Source organism: Python bivittatus, unplaced genomic scaffold, assembly GCF_059951505.1.
Source record: "Python bivittatus isolate LINGU-HERP-01145 unplaced genomic scaffold, Pbiv_v1 ctg000080_np1212, whole genome shotgun sequence".
NCBI lineage: Eukaryota > Metazoa > Chordata > Lepidosauria > Squamata > Pythonidae > Python > Python bivittatus.
In genome coordinates, this window is record NW_028277035.1 from 8,297,020 (window position 1) to 8,315,467 (window position 18,448).

At 37.5% G+C, this 18,448-nt stretch overlaps 1 protein-coding gene across 1 annotated transcript in view; it reads left to right on the forward strand.

Moving 5' to 3' along the window:
- The window catches only part of COX10 (cytochrome c oxidase assembly factor heme A:farnesyltransferase COX10), a 137,961-nt gene that overhangs the window by 105,500 nt on the left and 14,013 nt on the right, over positions 1-18,448 (forward strand). Inside the window, exon 6 of the mRNA XM_088133461.1 lies at positions 9,935-10,167. Coding sequence (XP_087989587.1) covers positions 9,935-10,167 — 233 coding nt within the window. The remainder of the gene's footprint in view (positions 1-9,934; positions 10,168-18,448) is intronic.

Consider the following 18,448-nt stretch of genomic DNA (forward strand, 5'->3'; position numbering starts at 1 on the left):
CGAAATAAGAAAACCTGTGGATTAGCTATTTTATCTTGCTTTGTTGTACTTCCATGAGGTTATACTTAATACATGAACAAAAATGAGACTGCAAGAAGATGAAACTTTCATCCTGTATTGTTAGCTGGCTTAACATTCCCTAACTTGCTTTTTACATATGAAAAGAAAGAGTCCTGTAGTTGGATTTTTATTAATAGAAATAAAAAGTTAAATACACAAATACACACTGCCCTCATATGAAATGTGGAGTTCTTCAGAACTATGTTAAAAGAAAAAAAATAATAAAGAAAAAATAATAATAAAACAAAGAAAAATATAATCTGGCTCTTCAGACTTCCTTTTACTAAAGATATGAGAAATATATTTCTACAATACTGTAATTTCAGTCAATGTACTAATAGGTCTATGTGTGTTACACTGTACAGAAGTCTAACAAGCATTCATGTTATTTTCCTACTACACTATCCAAGTGTAACTGAAAACATATATTCAATCAACAGTACTTAAAATGTCTTTGTTTTGCCATCCCAAACTACATATTGAGCACTACTCAAGAAGCATTTGTGGAGATACAGGGCAAATAAACCTTTATATTGAAGATTTTAGCCTTCATTATGCATCTTCCATCTCAGCCAGATAATTTACTATAAGTCAAGAACACCATCAGTTTATTGCTGATGAGTCTGGTTTCCAGATAGAGTAACAGAGGTATTAACAGCTCAACTATTCTTCCTTTCTAAGTCGTTGCACATCAAAGGCATTTCTGCTTTTCAGACAATTGAGGTTGTTAAACCTTTATCAGGAGATTAAATATTATGATGTCTGTCAGAATTCCTTCCCTAAGTGCTTTTAAGCATAAAGCCCTTTACCGATTCTAATGAGTTTTTGGGGATTCCACATTACTCACTTAACAAAATAAAGCATCTTGTTAGCTATTATATTAGGATGAATGTAACTGGGAATGCATTCGCTGCATTATGTGCTATTTTAGCTATTCACAATCTGGACCTTAATAAGCCCAACTTTTTGACAAGGTGAGGAAGAGCACAGTGAGTTAGTAGGGGTGATGCTTCTGAGTTCTGGGTGTATCCTCCTGTCCACAGCTGCCTGATTTGATCAGTTAGATATTGGCAATTCTATCACATTTGTTTTCCTCAGATTCCTCAATTTACAGGTCATGTTCCACCCCTGTTCCATGACAATGTGCATGTTCGACTGAAAACAAAAATTTGCGTGAATATTGGTAATTCATGCACTTTCACAAGCAGTTTTTGTATTGCAGTCTATGCATTTTGGTGTACATTTTTAAAAGTGCAAATGTCAAAATCATGTGTGTGTATTCCCAGTCTTTCTGCTAATTAAAGAAGTGTAAAGTAGGCGTATTTGTATAAAAATTGTGATGGGAGAATTTTCTCTCCTATGCTTAGCCCCAATTAACTTTACAATTAGTTTATATACTCATTATTGGGTTTATATCCTTCTTTCTCCATAAAGGATGACACCCAGCGCTCATAACAATAACAGAAATAAATTTTAAAAATATATTAAATCCTATTAACATATCATTTAAAAAATAAATAAAACAGATTTATACATTATCTCTTCTATTGGTAATTGTTTTCTTCATATTAGATTAAAGTGAGTAATAATAATAATGCATTACAAATGCCTGTACAGTTGTCCCAGTGGTCCAGTATACAAAAGATATTAAAAGTATGGTGAAGACTTGAAATCTGAGGGAAGTTGTATACCAGTGACCAAATAATTGAGCTAGAGTGCCTCAGCATTACTTTTTTATTATTATTCCTGGCAATTGCCTGGATTAGTCTCTGCAGTTTTCTTGGCAAGATTTCAGAAGTAGCTTGCCATTGCCTCCTTCCTAGAGCTGAGAGAGAGTGACTGGCCCAAAGTCACCCAGATGCCTTTGTGCTTCAGGCAGGACTAGAACTCAGTGGCATCCTAGTTTCTAGCCCAGTGCCTTAACCCCTACACCAAACTGGCTCTCTACTGACATCAAATCTTGGGGAAGTCATTTTCACATTACTTTAATCTTTCTTGGCAGTTCAGAAGTGTGGCCAAGGAAATTTCAGCAGAAATATCAGTAAGTAGTAAAGAGTTGCCTGACAAGGTCTGGCCCCAAACCAGCCTGAATTAAAAGCCCTATTGTGACAGACCTGTTTGGTATCTTCTAGGATGACACCTGATTTACACATTTTGCCTTTTTTAAATCAGTCTTTGAGATTTCTCTTTCAGTAAAATAGAAGTGCAACAGCTGAGGATGTTAAGAGCAATCCCTGATCATAGGATTGAACCTTTCATCCAAGTTGGGTATTTTTGCATCCTTATGCCGGTGTATATTGAATGATCAAAGAAATGTGTAGATTGTGGCAGGAGTAAATCTGGGATTCGTTGTTTGCTTTACCCAGTTTCTGTCCTCTGTTCTGTTCTGAGTTGAAATATTCCAGCTAAGGTGCACAATGTTCTGATGCAAACATGCATAAAGGACTTTCTGCTGTATCTTATTTTTCCCAGCCTGTCATTAAGTTCCACATTGTGAAGATTGATAAAAATCTACATGTCCCGAAGGTAAAGTCAGGATACTATATATTTATTCGCATGGGTAGGTGAAGCTTTTCAAAAATCCTGGGAGAGGACTTTGAGACTTTCTCATTCTTTGCCACCCTCACCAAAGACAGCACCATCTCTCATGCTTCAGGCATGAGTGGTGGAGAGGAACCCAGAGCCCCAGGATTGATGGAAGGAAGCTTGAGTTCTCAATTAAAACTGTAATTTAGTTTTGCATTTCAATTTTAAAACCAAACAGCCTCCAGTCTTTTCATGAGTCATGAACCTTTTTGCATGAGTGACTGGAGGAATCAGTGAATATGCATATTAGTATTCTCCCCTCACCCCTTCAGTAATGCCTATTTTGTTTGCTTAAATGAGTGCCCTTTTACTTCATTACACTTTGGGTTAATGTAATTTTGTGTCTTTGCAAAGAGCAGATCTGTTGTCAGTTTTCCTGCTCATTCATAAACATATAAAAGCCAGAGAAAGTGCAATAGCAGCGTTCCTCCTCTTAAGGGCTGTCATTGTTATTGCCTGAGTGTGCAATCATCAAAGAAGAAAAGGTGGCTCTGGCAATAAATCAGTAATGCTCATGCTTAGAGCATGTTTTCCTTTTAATTGGAAGATATATCTCATTAGACATGAACAAAATTTCTGATTAAAACCACTAATTGAATGTTAAAACATATTTGCCCTATCTGTGTTCAAACATTCTGGAGGTCACAAATGCCACCTTTTCGCTGCATTAAGGGAGGAACATAATGAATACTTTTTTATAACAATTTAAAGCTTTAGGCTGATATGTGAATGGCAGTATTTTACACAGATGCCAGATAAATCTCTTGTAATTCTGACAGTGCATGAGTTACCTTATGGGCTTGTTTTTTGTTGTTTTCTTTCATTTTGAAGAAAAACAATCTTCCATGAAATAGCTACTGTACTAGTATGGGGGGCGGAGGGGCGGGAGTATTTCTTCCATATTAGTTTCACTTTTATTGTTACTGCTACGGTATTTTTCCAACCTGAAAATGCTAGTAAATGTGGTTTGCATTATACTACATATAAATATAACTGCCTGAAGTGATATGTGGATCAAGTTAGTGTGTGCTTTCAGCACTGGGGAACTGCCAGGATTCACATGTTTGTGGTGACTTCTTAATTTGTTATGAATGCTTCCTTCGTTATCATTCACTCAGAAGTTAGCCCAAGCCATATGAGGCAGTCAGGTTCACCCACAGTAGCTTGTTCTGTGGGTGAACACAAGGTATCAGCATGCCAGGTCAGAAATGTGGGGACCCAAAGACCTTAATTAAAGACAGGCATCATACAATTGACCATTACTGTTCTCACAATTGCTGTGGTTCCCCAGCTAATGTCTGGTTTGTTCTGTTGTTACAGAGCAGAGCCAGACAGCCTTTTAGTGCGCCAAGTGCGGCATTCAGGTTTCCGTGGTTTGGCAGGCCAAGGCTGCGCTCAGAAAGTGGACAGGGCCAGAAAAAGAGGCCAGGAACAAATGAAGAAAGTGGCAGGGATATAGCAAAAAAAGAGGGGGGGGAGGAATATAAATTAATACTTACTAAATGAAATACATGAACAGCTTCTTATAGTGGTTAGCCAGGCACTTCCATTTTTTTTTTTTTTTTTTTTTGATGCAAATGAAATAAAACCTGAGTCAGGGCAAGGACTTTTGATTTGATGCTATCTACTTTTGTAGTCATTTATAACTGCTTTAGGTCATTGAGTAGCTTTTCTTACCCACAAGGAGTGGTGATTCTGTTTAAATAAATAAAAGGATTAGACTACAAATATATAAGATTGGGCTTTAATTATTGTAGACACTATCAAGTCAGGACTTCATAGCTTTTCTTTTGTTGTGCATTGTGGAAAAAAAGACTTGAAAACTCTATTCCTTTCTTCCCACCTCTACTTTTTTTGGTGTCTTGCATATTGACCCTTTCAAAAGAATTTGAATCCTTCTGGAAATAGTGTGACGTTACGAGAGAAGAACCGAAAAGATCAAAGGAGTTGTGTCTTCCAAGTCTGTGTCTGTGATCTTAAAGAGCTGCTGTCTTTTAGAATAAAAAAGATAAATGTTCATAATTTAATTTCTGGAGTACTACCATCATTAACTATTGTATAATCAAAAACCGTGTCACTGCTATGACTTGGTACCTTTTTTGAAATAGAGTTTAAAAGAATATAGGGTAGGATATGCTATGCTTTGGGTAATTAGTAGTATCATGGAGTTTCATTGATAATTATGAAAGCAAATTAGAATAACCTGTTCTATAAAATAATATCTATCTCTGTTTTCAGCAAGAACTAGTTGTTTGCCTTTAGGCACCTTGGGAGTAAATGGAGATGATTCAGAGGAATGTCAGAAACAGCTGTGTATGTTTGCCTGAGATTTACGTATTTTATGGATATGAGCTAGCTTTGACTCTCTTTTGCCTTACCTCAAGTGTGCAGAATATATCCTCTTCATGTCTCATCAAAGATTTGTCATAATTCTTGCTTACCACTTTGTTATAACTGGTGATTTAGAAACAGAATACACCAGCTGGATTATCAGGTCCCAGGCTATGTCTGCAAACAGAAAAATCTGCTTGAGACTTGTCAACTGAACAGATGTTACACTCAGGGAAATGGAACATATTGTACCCTGCGGGGTCTGTCACTGTCACACAAATACTCTTCAGAGTGACTGCATTGAATTTGCCAGAGTAAACTTGCTCTTTTTTTTTTTTTTTATCTACTGTAGACTTTGAACCTGAGTTGAATTTTTCCTTCTAGAATTAAGTGTTGGATAGTTGGTGTTTTATGGGAGAAAGTATTCCATATTATACAAAATGCAGATATTTGTTCCACGTAGAAAGTGCTTTGAGTTTTATATATTGCCAGTTCAAATGGCTTCTATTATTAAGCTCTACTTGTGAATCACTCATTGCAGTAACCAAACATATTTGTACACAGTAGCTTTTATGGATTTTAAAAAAGGGTAAATTTTAACCAGCACCATCACAGGCTAGTACCTGTATTTGCTTAATTCAGTCATATTGCAAGCCTGTGACACTGTTTTTTCCACACAGTATAATCAGCCCTTCACTGAGATGATTTTGTAAGATGTGAAAAATTATTTATTTTTGACTAGTGGTCCAAACCTGTTTGGCCCTATAAAGCAGATGACTCCTGTAACCCCATGGAACCAGATGAGCAGTTCTCTTTGGCCAGTTACACCTCCTCTGCCATAAACTTGTTCATGGAGAATACAATGCATATAATTATAAATAAATAAAATGTATAAGATTTTTGAAGAAGGTTCTCTATTCAGAAGACAAAATTCCATCCTGGTAATGTGTTTCAGGTACCATAATAAGCATTTTTCCCCCTGAGAGAAGCAGTTTCAACAAAAATAGCAACAGTATGTGTATGATATGGTATCACTGATACTCTACATATGAAACCCATTGTTAGACAGCATAGATTTTCCTTCAGCATCATTCAGAGTGGATACTGCTTTTCGCATTCTTGTTTGGGTTTAGGTTTTGTTTGTTTTAAGAGATGAACAGATTGTAGCACATTAGTTGCATTATAAGGCACTTCAAGAAAGCTACTCTTTAGTTGAATGAAATCTTATAGATTTTAACATGCTAATTGCTTATGTTTCTATAAAATACATTAGGCAAGCATGCTCCTAAAACCTTATTAAGTTTCCATCTGTGTAGGTAACAAGTCAATTGCCATGTTTTATTAGTTAATTGTTATCAAGAGATGAAGGTACAATGATCTCTAAGCCAGTGCATTACTGAATCCTAGGTTAAATCTGGTTGCTTTCATTTCAGTAAGGATGTCAAAACAAAGTCTTTTACATGCACACAACACTCATAGAAACCCTTAGTTTCATTGCAACCCAGCCTCTTTTTATATGCAATACTAGTAACACCAGATATTTATTAGGGCTGTGTAAGCCGTTCAAATAATTAAAGCAGCCACATCATTTTTCCAAGTGGCTGTGCATGCAATAACATCCCAAGACAACCAGGAGTAGCTTATGCCACCACATAAGCCTGGAAAAAGTTGAATTTTCATATAGTTCTCCCAACAATCAAAACTACACTACAGTATTCACTAGTCTTGATTTTGAGAACCATCCAAACCTCCAAGCTCAATTTTTGGATACAGAAGGATCTGCTTAAAGGTGAAATGCATCTGGTAACAATTAAATGGCATCAAAAATATGGCCTAGTGCCTCAGGGTCTGATAACTTTCTTGCAAAGCTACAAAAACAGATTTTTTTCTTCTTCTTCTTTTTAAAAAGTATTCCTGGAATGATCCATATTATTGTTACTACATTGGTGTTTTCGTCAGCCTGAGTGGATCATTGAGAGAAATTGTAAAGCACATATTACCAGAAATCTACACATTTTTGTTGACCAACATACCTGGCCTTATTTAAACTCTTTTAACTTCACCTAAAGGATTTGCATAGGGTGTAGGTTAATCTTTAATCTCATGCTTGGTTTTAGAAACTTTTGAAAATAAATATATTTTTATAGGTTGGATTAATTACAAAGTCCAGTGTGAAAAAGACATATCCCATAACTATTCTGTCAATGGCAAAGAACTAAACGAAGAGGCAAAATCAGTTTCTCTCACTCTGCCTGAAGATTCTCACCCTGCTGACATTAAAAAGAGATTTGCAATCACTTATAGCTTGCTTTGTATAATATCAGTAAATCTTAGTGATATCTTTATTAGTATTTGTATGTGTTCATGTGTATTGTTAATGTTGGTTATTAACTGAAAAGTAAGGTTATTTTCAAAGCTGCATTACATAGCTTGCATTTGCTATACTGAATTATATGCAGCAACACAAGCCAAAATATTTTATCAGTTTTTCTCAAACAGAGGCTACAAAGCAGATGTTTGGAAATACAGATTTAAAAAAAAAACAGTTCTATGATTCAGGACAGAATAAATTGAGACAATTTATCTAACTATTAAAAGCAAAAATCCACTTTAACTCTTCTACTTCAAGACTAATAATGAACCTTAAGACTCACCAAGCAGCTGATCAAATCTGCTTCAGTGTTTTTACTTAATTTATTTCACATTCACAAGACTCAGGGTAGTACACAACAAAGCAGAATATAACACAAAAAAGAATAATATTCCAGCCTCCAGTAAAAAATAAAACTAATTCATTGGTTGCCTGTAGTCACATTATGGGCCAAAGGCTATTGGAATAAAATGGTCTTCAGGGCCTTCAGAATGGACAAGAGTTGGGGCCAACCATACCTCAGAGACAGCATATTTCAAAATGCGAGGCTGTTACAGAGAAGCCCTGTCACCTAATCTATATCCCTTGTACCTCCTGTGGTGGCGAGACTCAACAGGTCTTCTGTAGATAGATGTTCAGACCAGATGGGGAGAAACACAGCTGGCAAGACAGTGCCTGATGTATCTCGGGGCCATGCTGTATAGGGCTATATTGGTGATATCTAGCATTTTGAACTGGGCCTAGAAGCCTACTGGTGGTCAGTGCAGCAACCTCAGAATGCATGTAATTCTATAGTAGTGGGTTTCCCCAGCTGTATTCTGGTTACTACATTCTGCACCAGTTACAGCTTCTGAGTCATGTTCAAAGGCAGCCCCAGACAGATCACATTGCATGTAGTGATCAGGGCATGAGTTACTGTCACAAGAGCTTCCTTACCCATGGCATCCACAGATTCCTAACAGGCAGCCCAGCTCAGGGCTACTATTATTTATGATAAGCTCATTTTCACCATGGAGGCCATGAACTCATGAGCCACTCCAGAGTCCCCTTCTAGGGCAAGAAAATTAAGGTTACCCAGGATCATAAGCCTTAGGGACTCCAACAGCAGGTCTGAGATGAGATCCAGGAGGTCTGAAGAGCTGCTGCCGAGCAGCTAAGGGTTCAGTACACCAGCAGCAGCTCTACCTTATCTCTGCAGCCCAGTTTCAGCCATAGACGCTCACAGTTAGTCACCTGAGACAATGCTACCTGTCACTGCAATGATCACAGCAGCCCCTCCTCCCCAACCTTGATGGTACAGGACCTGTAATCAAAGTAGGCAGATTTCCAACAGGGCTAGGACCTTATTTACTGCTTTCTATTTCCATTGTAAGGAGAAACTTTGTTTAATTCCTGCTTTTGTGCAACAGAAAAACTGTAACATTACCCAAAGGAATAAACAGAATTGCAGGCTGTTTCTTCTTTCTTGTTAGAGTCATTCCTTCTCAGCCCATTCAGCAAAAATACTATCTTTAACATTTGCTAATGGCTTGAATTGGGTCAGTTCAGACATCCCGTTGAGGCAGGATTAATCAATCAATAGGCTTGCCTCCATTTGCAAGTGGTGGGTTCACACAATAAAGCTTGTCATATAACCATATTCTGTCATAGTTTACACTCTTGTGTGAAATTAGGCCCCTGTGTTAGTGTTTCACATGTTTTCATTGAAAGCTGCGTATAGTTTTCTTGGCTCAAAAGCCTGTGAAAAAAATGTAATAAACATTGCAATCCACTAAATTAAATTAGCAAAATCCACAGTTGGGCTTGTAAAACAGGTCAAATCATGTTTCAGTTTATCAAATTGTTGGCTTGGTCCATTTAATTAAAAGTTAAATTAAAGGCAGACATCTCTTCCTTAGCGTTCTAACAAGATTTTTGCAGAGCCAGTCCTAGGGTTATTTTGCGTTTCTGAATAAACACTATGAAGTGAGTGGTCTGTGTGGGACTATAAAAATCCACACCAAATGTTTAGATGTGTTATTAAAAATAATTTCTTCCGTACTTTGAGAGTTGACATAGTTATGGTTGGAACACTAATAAAACCCATAGTTTAGAGTTTTGATAAATTATTTTTTTCCCAGGGAAATACATTTTGAGTACAGATTTCTATAAAGCAGTGCATGGTGTAATTAAAATTTAGTGCAGGAAATATGTGTATAACTATGTAGAAGCAATATCTGAATTTCAGGATGGATGTTTAACACGTAATATATTTAATGCAAATCACACTTATTTTCATCTGTCTACATCTACTTAATCTGCCTACAGAGATTAAGTACCAGATTTCCCATACTTCCATCATGCTATGGAAGAAGCAAGGAAGCAAAGTAAGGGTGCAATATGTTTTGTCTTTCTTTTTCATCTGGTGGTCTGTCTTTCTGGTTACTTAAGTATGCCACTAAAGATGCACACTTCTACAGATGCTGATTGTCATCATTGTTCTAGCTTAAAAATGTGGAAAGTTTAGGCAAGAGAAAACTCTAATATATGTTGGTCTTAGGTCCTTTACTGATATCTTCCAAATTCTTTGTTCTTGTTTTTAAACAGTCCTCTACTTGCCGTCTCCTTCGGAATCTGCTGTGCAGTTCCAGCAATAACCTTGCTGATCCTTGGAGTAAATCCTCTTATTGGTGCCTTAGGAGCCTTCAACATTTTCCTGTACTCCTGCTGCTATACGCCTCTAAAAAGAATTAGCATTGTGAATACGTGGGTAGGAGCTGTGGTTGGTGCCGTTCCTCCAGTCGTGGGTTGGGTAGCAGCAACTGGTAGTCTGGATGCAGGTGAGTATAAAGTGAAAATCCATCCTATCACAAAGAGGAATGGGCATTTCAAAAATTCCTTTTTGCTTTGGGGCTAGCAGAAAGCAACTATATTATAGAAATAAGTGCTTTGTTTCTCATAAGTCTTTATTGCAAATAAAACATTCCCTTTTTAATCAACAAGTCTTTAGCAAGGATGAGATCACTCCAAGGGAGAGTAAAACACTGAAAAATAATTCATTTTAATAATAGGCTGTTATATCATGGGAATGGCTCCAGGCATGTTTGTAATAGTGGGTGATGCAATAAAATCACAGAAAAATGGGTAACGGACATATAAACCACGTGGTAGCTTGGCTTCTTGTGCAAAAGTGATGGAGTTTGTGCTTTATTTTAAAAAGCTAGTAGGTAATGCAGGGCTAGAGAGAATGGTATCGATGATTTGAAGACGTGTATTTATGTGGGCTTGTAAGATTTATCTGTCACTGCTTAGTACTGTAAGAAGTTGACACACATGGCCTGCAAGATAGCTTCCTTTAAATGCTGTTTATTTAACAAGAATCCATTGGCAAGGCAGAACTGAGAGGTTTCACTATATGAATTAGACAATGATATCAAGAAGAGAAGTGAAGTAGACACTGGTGGACATTTTGGGATATTTGTACAACAGCTACCCTTGAACCAAAATGGAACCAGGCTGCTAGTGCTTAATATCAGTAAGCTAGCAGAGCACCTTTCCGACTGATCCCTGGGAGAAGCCCGGAACTGGGGGTAATTTGGTTTAGAAACAACCATCACCAGAGAGTTAGAGTGACTTCCTTGTACCAGAAGTTACATGTAGCCTATGACTTTCAGTAATGCTGTGTTTGGATATGTCAAAAACCAAAGCAAGCTGTTAGTGTGCATCTGTCCTGTGAAATTAACTGTGCCTGATCTCTTCCTGCTTAGCCTTTGCCATCAGCATTTTCACATTCCTTGAAAACCTTGCTGTTGATTCATTCCTAAGATATGAGCAATCTTTTAATAGCCAGGGGCTGTGCTTTTTTGGGGGGGGGGAGGAGATTGAGAGCTGTAGTGAATGGACTGATGACACAAAGTGCATGGGGCCAGTTTTTTTCTCTTGAATTTCAGAAAAAGTCTGAGGAGCTTGTTTAAATATGTATGTTTAAGCAATTTTAGGCCTTACATTACAATTGTTTTCCTGATTTTTAACAGATAAGGCCGAAGGTGGCTCCAGGGGCTGCAAAAAGGCCTCAGGTGACCTACTCTACCTTTGATATCATGTGAAACCACTACCTGTTATTGATCATTCTTGACCTGTCCCAAGCCAGTCTCACACATGCACACCAAGGAGTTTAACTGAAAGACAATTTCAAGCAAAGGCAACCAGGCAGTGTGTCCAAGCACACCCATAAAGCAACAAAATGCCAGTCCCTAGAGCAGGGTTTCTCAATCTCAGCAACTTTAAGATGTGTGGGCGTCAACTACCAGAATTCCCCAGCCAGCATACAGTAGTCAGGTTATCATCCAGGAGTCTAGGAGTCCAAAGATAAGTTGTCAGTTGGCCCAGGTTCCATGGAGCAAAGCTTCCACAGGCAACAGGTTCAGGAGACAAACGCATAGCATTCCGGTAAGCGAAGCGGTTGTTTCCAACAGAAGGTTGCTGGCAACGATAGTTCTTCAATAGGATCTGCTGTGGGTGTAGACAATCAAGGGAGGAACAACCTTGACAGGTGAGAAGCCATGCAAAATGCCTCTGCACTCCTTGGCACACTGCACAAGGGTGCTCTAGGGCTGGGGGGAGATCCTGGATCCAGCCCCTCATCATGTTCCCCTGATTGCTAGGCTATTCATGAGACTGACATTTGTCCAGTACCCTCCCGCAATTCCGGGTGTTCATCAGGTGCATCAAATGCAGCATCTTCCAGCTCAGACTCTTCTGAATCCAAACTGGCCTTGACAAAATTTGGACACTCTAATACAGGAGATGAATTTCATTTTGTTAACATAGAATGCACCCTGTCTGTGTGCAGCATTCCACATGATAGACATTCCCCTTGACAAAAGTTCATTTGCTACTAGTCTGCTCAGTTGCTTACTTTTGAAAACATAAAATGTTTCTGTTCTACCAACTTCTCCCATTAAGACCATAGAGGAATGGATTTTGTTTTTTGTTTTTTTTACTAATGGCAAACTCTTCTTCTTTGACGTGTAAAATTCTGAACTGTTGAATAGCAGAACTAGAATTTACAAGCATTATATAAAACATCATATTTTGTTCCTGCAGAACTTTTGATTAGATGGAGTTCTGCAAAAGATTTTTGTGCACATGTACTTAAGTGATTTGTGCTTTTCAGCTACTTACCATTCTCCCAGCTGTCTTCTGTGAAAGTAATTCATAAACGTTATTAACATTTACTTCATGTCTTATTGAGATTGTATCGGAAAGCAGTCTTCCTTCGGCTCCAAGTAAAAACTGCCATGCCATGCTCCTCTCCCAATTTCCTCATCCCTGGGGGTCAGAATCTACGGATGACTGGCATCTCATACCACTGAAGCTGCCATATAGGAGTCTTTATATAGCATCCATGAAAAAAGGAGTGGTTTTCACCATGGTTTTGCACAGGCAACTGCTATGATGTGCTTAGCTTTGCAAACTCAGCTATTTGCACACTCTTTAAGTATTATTCCAAGATATCTTCCACTAAGTAGAAATGTATCCAATCCATGCCAGGTCTGTCTCACATCATTTTTCTGTTGTTGTTGGACTTGTTGCAGTAGCATTCATTCTGGAAGTTGTATTGAATTGCCACTTTCTGTCATTTGGTATGCTCTGGGTCTTTTCTATGTAATTTTGTTGAAAGAAAACTTGCATAGATTACACATTCTCTCATTGTCAGTTTGGCATTTATATTTTCATTGTAAATGTTGGAATTTCTGTCAGAGCATATAGGTTTTAAATGTAAACAATCATTCATTATTTACATATAATCTCTAGGGTGGTCAGTATAAAAATCATTCTAATAAATACATAATTATTAATGCATAATCTAAAATAAAGGACAGTTCCCAAAATATGTATTCTTAGCAAACTCATACTTCAGGGCTTCATTTCATAAGAATTAATTCAAATATTTGTCTGCGAGAGAGGAGAAAAAAGGGGATTTTTTTTTAAAAAAAAAGAAAGTCATTTTTTTAAAGAGAGATTGTGAATACCTTTGTTACTGTGGGCAAGAAGGCAGACTTCCATGCCAGATTTCTGGAATCCATTAGTACTTCATCATTAACTAGCATATTTACCTTTAAGTAAAAGGGTAGAAATACATTTGTGCATGGTTAAAAATAGAAAAAGTGAAGTTGCTCTACTGAAAAAGTAATTCCACAAGGAAGAGAGAACTAGGCAGAAAGAAATCAAGATTTTATTTGCACTTGCTGTATTTTATTTTTTATAGGAGAGGGAATTGGTTTATTTGCTTTATTAAATTTAGCCATTCAGAGTGAATCATCAATTCGTTCTTCCTTTGGGCAAGATTTTATTATTAATATACCCCTCTTCTTCTTGGTTTGCGGCACACTATCTAGTCTGATTTAGTGGTTCTGCAGTTCCATGACTAGAACTGTGCTGTAAACCAGCGAACCTAAAAACAAATTTCAATTTTGCAAAAAAGGAAAGGAAAATGCAGTTAATCTAGGCAGAGAATGACTAGTCAAAGGTGTTTATATATTTACAGTCCTGTCCTGAAGGTGGAGTTATTTTTTTTCAGATTAAAGATAAATAGGGATAATTGCAATGTAGCACAAGTATTAATATTTATGAATAATTTTCTTTTGTAGATGTTTGTTGAATCCTAACTCTGGTTTATCCCCTCACAAAAAGAAAAACACGAAGTACGAAATTATGCATCAAAAATAAAGAAATCTCCACTTCTCTTTTTTTTCAAATAACTTTATTAGATTTTAAGACAAAGACAGTAAAAACTAACAAAAACTAATATTAAAGATAAAGAATGAAAAAAGAAGAAAATAAGAAAAAGGAGAGAACAAAATCAAAAGTGCAGAAAAAAAGGGAAAGGAAAGAAAAAATACAAAAAATGACTTCTGACTTTCCTCACAACAGATATAAGTAACAATTTACACTAAACTCTTACTCTAAGTTTACAACATAACTTTCATTTTTTTCTTTTATCCAATATTGATACTAATCATCAAATCCATACAACATTTCATTTTTTTCTGTTTCATGCAAAAAGTCCAAAAAAGACTTCCAATTAGCATTAAAATTACTCAATGTCTTTTCTCTAATCAAAGCTGTCAGCTTCACCATCTCTGCCAACTGCATCAACTTCACCACCCATTCTTCCATTGTAGGTAATGTCAAGTTTTTCCACCTTTGTGCATATAAAAGACTTGCTGCTATTATCATATATAAAAACAAAGTTTCATGAGTTTTTTCCAGTCCATCAAACCCAAAAGAAAAGTCTCTGGTTTCGATTGTATATTGATCTTTAAAAACTTCTGAATTAAGATATGCATTTGATCCAAATTTTTTTAGCTTTTTTACAAGTCCACCAGAGGTGATAAAAAGTCCCATTTCATTGTTCACATTTCCAACATACATTTGAAATACCTTCATACATTTTAGATAATTTCCTGATGACAAGTACCAATGATAAATCATTTTATAAACATTCTCTTCAAGATTATAACACAATGTAAATTTTAGTCCTTTCATCCACATATTCTCCTATTGTTCCATTGGTGTATTATACCCAAAGTTTTTGGCCCATTTTATCATACATTCTTTGACTTGTTCATCTTCTAACTTCAATAGAAGTTTATACATCTTAGCAATAACATGTTCATCATTAGTACATAATTCTACCTCAAATTCAATCTTATAGAGTTCAAAGTCAAAAGTCCTTTTATCTGCTTTAAAACTTTCTTTATTTATACATAGGAAACCCTTCTGATGTCAAATCCCTTCTTGTCTTTAATTTACAGCCCCGAGAAATCTCCATTTCTCAACTGGTCTTATTTAGCTGAATAATTCACATTTGTAGTATTACTTAATTTGCTTAATTTCATTTGGAAAAAAAAATTGTCTAGTATAGGTGGCTGGTGTGGGTCTTCCAGGCTGTGTGGCCGTGTTCTGGAAGTTTTGTTTCCTAATGTTTCGCCAGCACCTGTGACTGGCATCTTCAGAGTGCAGGAGCACAGACAGGAGCAGTTCTCTCTGTGCCCAGGGTGATGTGGCCCTTTTGTGGGTATTTATAGAGATTGGGGGGAAGGGGGGATTGGGGGTGTGTGGGGGGGTTGGGTTACTGAGTGGCTGCTTGTTTTGGTGTCAGAATCTGTGTGTATCTTCCTGGGGATTAGGCAGGGTTTTTTCTTCTATTGAATTGCTAACGAGGGGGCTGCTGGGGGTGATTAGCAAGTTCATTGTGTGAACTGTTCACATGTCCTGGTGGTTGAGCTGAGTTCCTTGACCTTTCGCAGGCTGTATTTTTCAGGATTAGTAGCCAGGTTTTGTTGATTTTTAGACTCTCCTCTTTTTTATTGAAACTGTGCTGGTGTTTGTGAATCTCAATGACTTCCCGGTATAGCCTGGTATAGTGGCTGTTGGTGTTGTCCAGTATCTCTGTGTTTTCAAATAGGATTTTGTGTCCAGTGTGCTTGAGAGCATGTTCAGCTGTCTAGTATAGGTTTGGAATTTGGATGCAGGTATTTATTATGCATCAAATTCAGATCATTATTGTGGTCAATGGGCTACCATTCATTCATATGTATAATTTGCTAGTTGATGAAAAAAAAACTAATTTTCAATTTTGGGTAGGTTTTCTAAATTATACTTTCATTATTACAAAGTATCTCAGTCATTTCTGCCTTAATATTATAACTTTATGCAGTCATCTCCCATTTAACGGAATCTTGTCTTTGCAGTGTTTAGCTCCAAACAGCAAGTAGAAATTTAAAATAATAAACATAATATTATTCAAGAAAAAGACAGATTGTAAGAGAATAACCCTAATAACAGCAAGCATTGCCATCTACAGCCAGACTTTTCCATTATTACCACATTTCCATACGAAAGCAGTAGGTCTGCTAGCCTTGCAAGATGGTGTCTAGTTCCCAACTTCCGCAATGGACTCTAGAGAGTATAGAGCGTGGCATCTCCATGCTGAGAGAATGTACCCAGTGTGAAAAAATCCCATTTGCAAGAGTGATCTTTGCCATAGTAGGCTTTATCAGATAACAGGATTTATTCTGGTACAGTGGTGGTGGTGGTGGTGGCAGAGCAGATAACAGCCTGGCAACTCTGTTAGACGTTAGAGACCTGCAGTGGCCTAGAGCCATTGGTATTACTGGGCTCAAGAATGTTTATCTCAAGGGACTATTTAGTTTATCTCAGACGCCCCACTTCTGCCTTCTATTTTCCTGAAAGACATCTTGCCCTAATTTTCATTCATTTTCAGATAATTTAAATAATTCCTGGGGCTATGGAATTTATAGACTGCCTGTGTGTACTAATGTTAATCACACTGAGGCTGATTTTCAAATTGCTTTGACTTTGTAATTCAAATTGGGTCGTGGGATAGACATTAATTATGTCAGCCCACATCTATTTACAACTGGGGATTTTAAACTGGGCACTTCTTATCAGTAAGTGACATGTGGCAGATGGATAGGTTTAACAACAAAACACCAAGGGGAAAGGAAAAAGACAATTGTGTGTGGCCCTTCCTCTTGGAAGAGCCTCAACTTTTCAGAAGAAGGGTAGTAAAAAAAAACACCTCACTTTGTTTGGAAGCAGTGGCACTGATGAAACGAGGGAGGGAGGGGGGGAGGGAGGGAGGGAGGAAGGAAGGAAGGAAGGAAGGAAGGAAGGAAGGAAGGAAGGAAGGAGCTTGTGTTTTGAACCATCTTCAGGCAAAATGTGTAACTGAGCAGTCATAGAAAAAATGGAGCATGTTATCCTGGTCATGGAGAATTATATAGAGATTTGAGCTGCAATAGATCTTTGGTAAAGACCTGAAACTTTTCGCCCTCTTCAAAAAAGACAATGACCCAAGAAACATCTTACTCAATATGGAAAAGAGGCAGACATCTCAACACTGATGTTGAGGATGTACAGGATACATGAAGGTGAAATACTGTGCTGCTCATCTAATAAATATGGAGACATATGGGCAGTGCTAGTAGGCAGTTGTTTTAAATTTAATAAGGCAAAAGTCAGTCAATTCTTCTTCCCCCACCCAGATTCATGCTTTGTTTTGGGATACCTGAGGGATTGATGCAATCAAAGTCAGCACCCAGTCAATAAATTCATTGTCATCTCCACTGCACTCAGCTGTGTGAAGTTCCTAGCGCTTTCAAATAAAAAAAAATACTCAACCACCCATATGGGGCAGCTGCTGCAGTTTGTCCTACCTCCTGGGTCTCTATTACAAAGTAGTCAGCATGGGGGCATCAGAGTAGTAGCAAGAACAATGAGTTGACTTGACCGTAGTGTGTGAGAATAATAGAACTGAAATTAATTTGATTACAGCCTCATTAACTGAAACAATGTTATGGAAACATACTGTAAACATGTTGTGAATACAGCCTCAGACCTTTGTTGAAAATTCTAGTTCAAAAGGTGATGAACTCCTATTTTAATTACTGCAGCCTCATCCTCTCTAGTCTTCTACTGTTCACCTTCCATTCTCTTATTTCTGTATAGAGCTCTGCTACTCAGTCTTTCCCATCCTTTGGGCAAGATAAATCTTTCCATTTGTCAATCCAGTATAAGTACTTGGTCTGTGCCTGCAAGGTCTTGCCATTCTTCTTATTTCTTGCTCCTTTAAATTCTGTTGTTGATTCAAGGATGGAGGAAGAACACAAAAGCTGATGATAGGGAAAGCCTTAGAAATACCATCCATCTGGAAAGTGTCAAACAAATGTGGTTTCTTGGAAGTAAGTCTCAAGTAAGATGTCTTTTGACTGTACTGGAGTCTTTGAAAACCTCACCAAAAAGAGAGAGGGAGGGAGGGAAGGCGAGAGAGAGAAAGCCAGCCAGCCAGCCAGCTTGGTGTAGTGGTTAAGGCACCAGACTAGAAACCAGGAGGCTCTGAGTTCTAGTCCTGCCTTAGACATGAAAGTTGGCTGGGTGACTTTGGCCCAGTCACTCTCTCTCAGCCCAGCTCACCTCACAAGGTTGTTGTGGGGAAAATAGGAGGAGGAAGGAGTATTAGGTATGTTCGCTGCCTTGAGTTATTTAAAAAATAATAAAGGGATAAAAAAATCTAGAAAAAACATTCAGTAT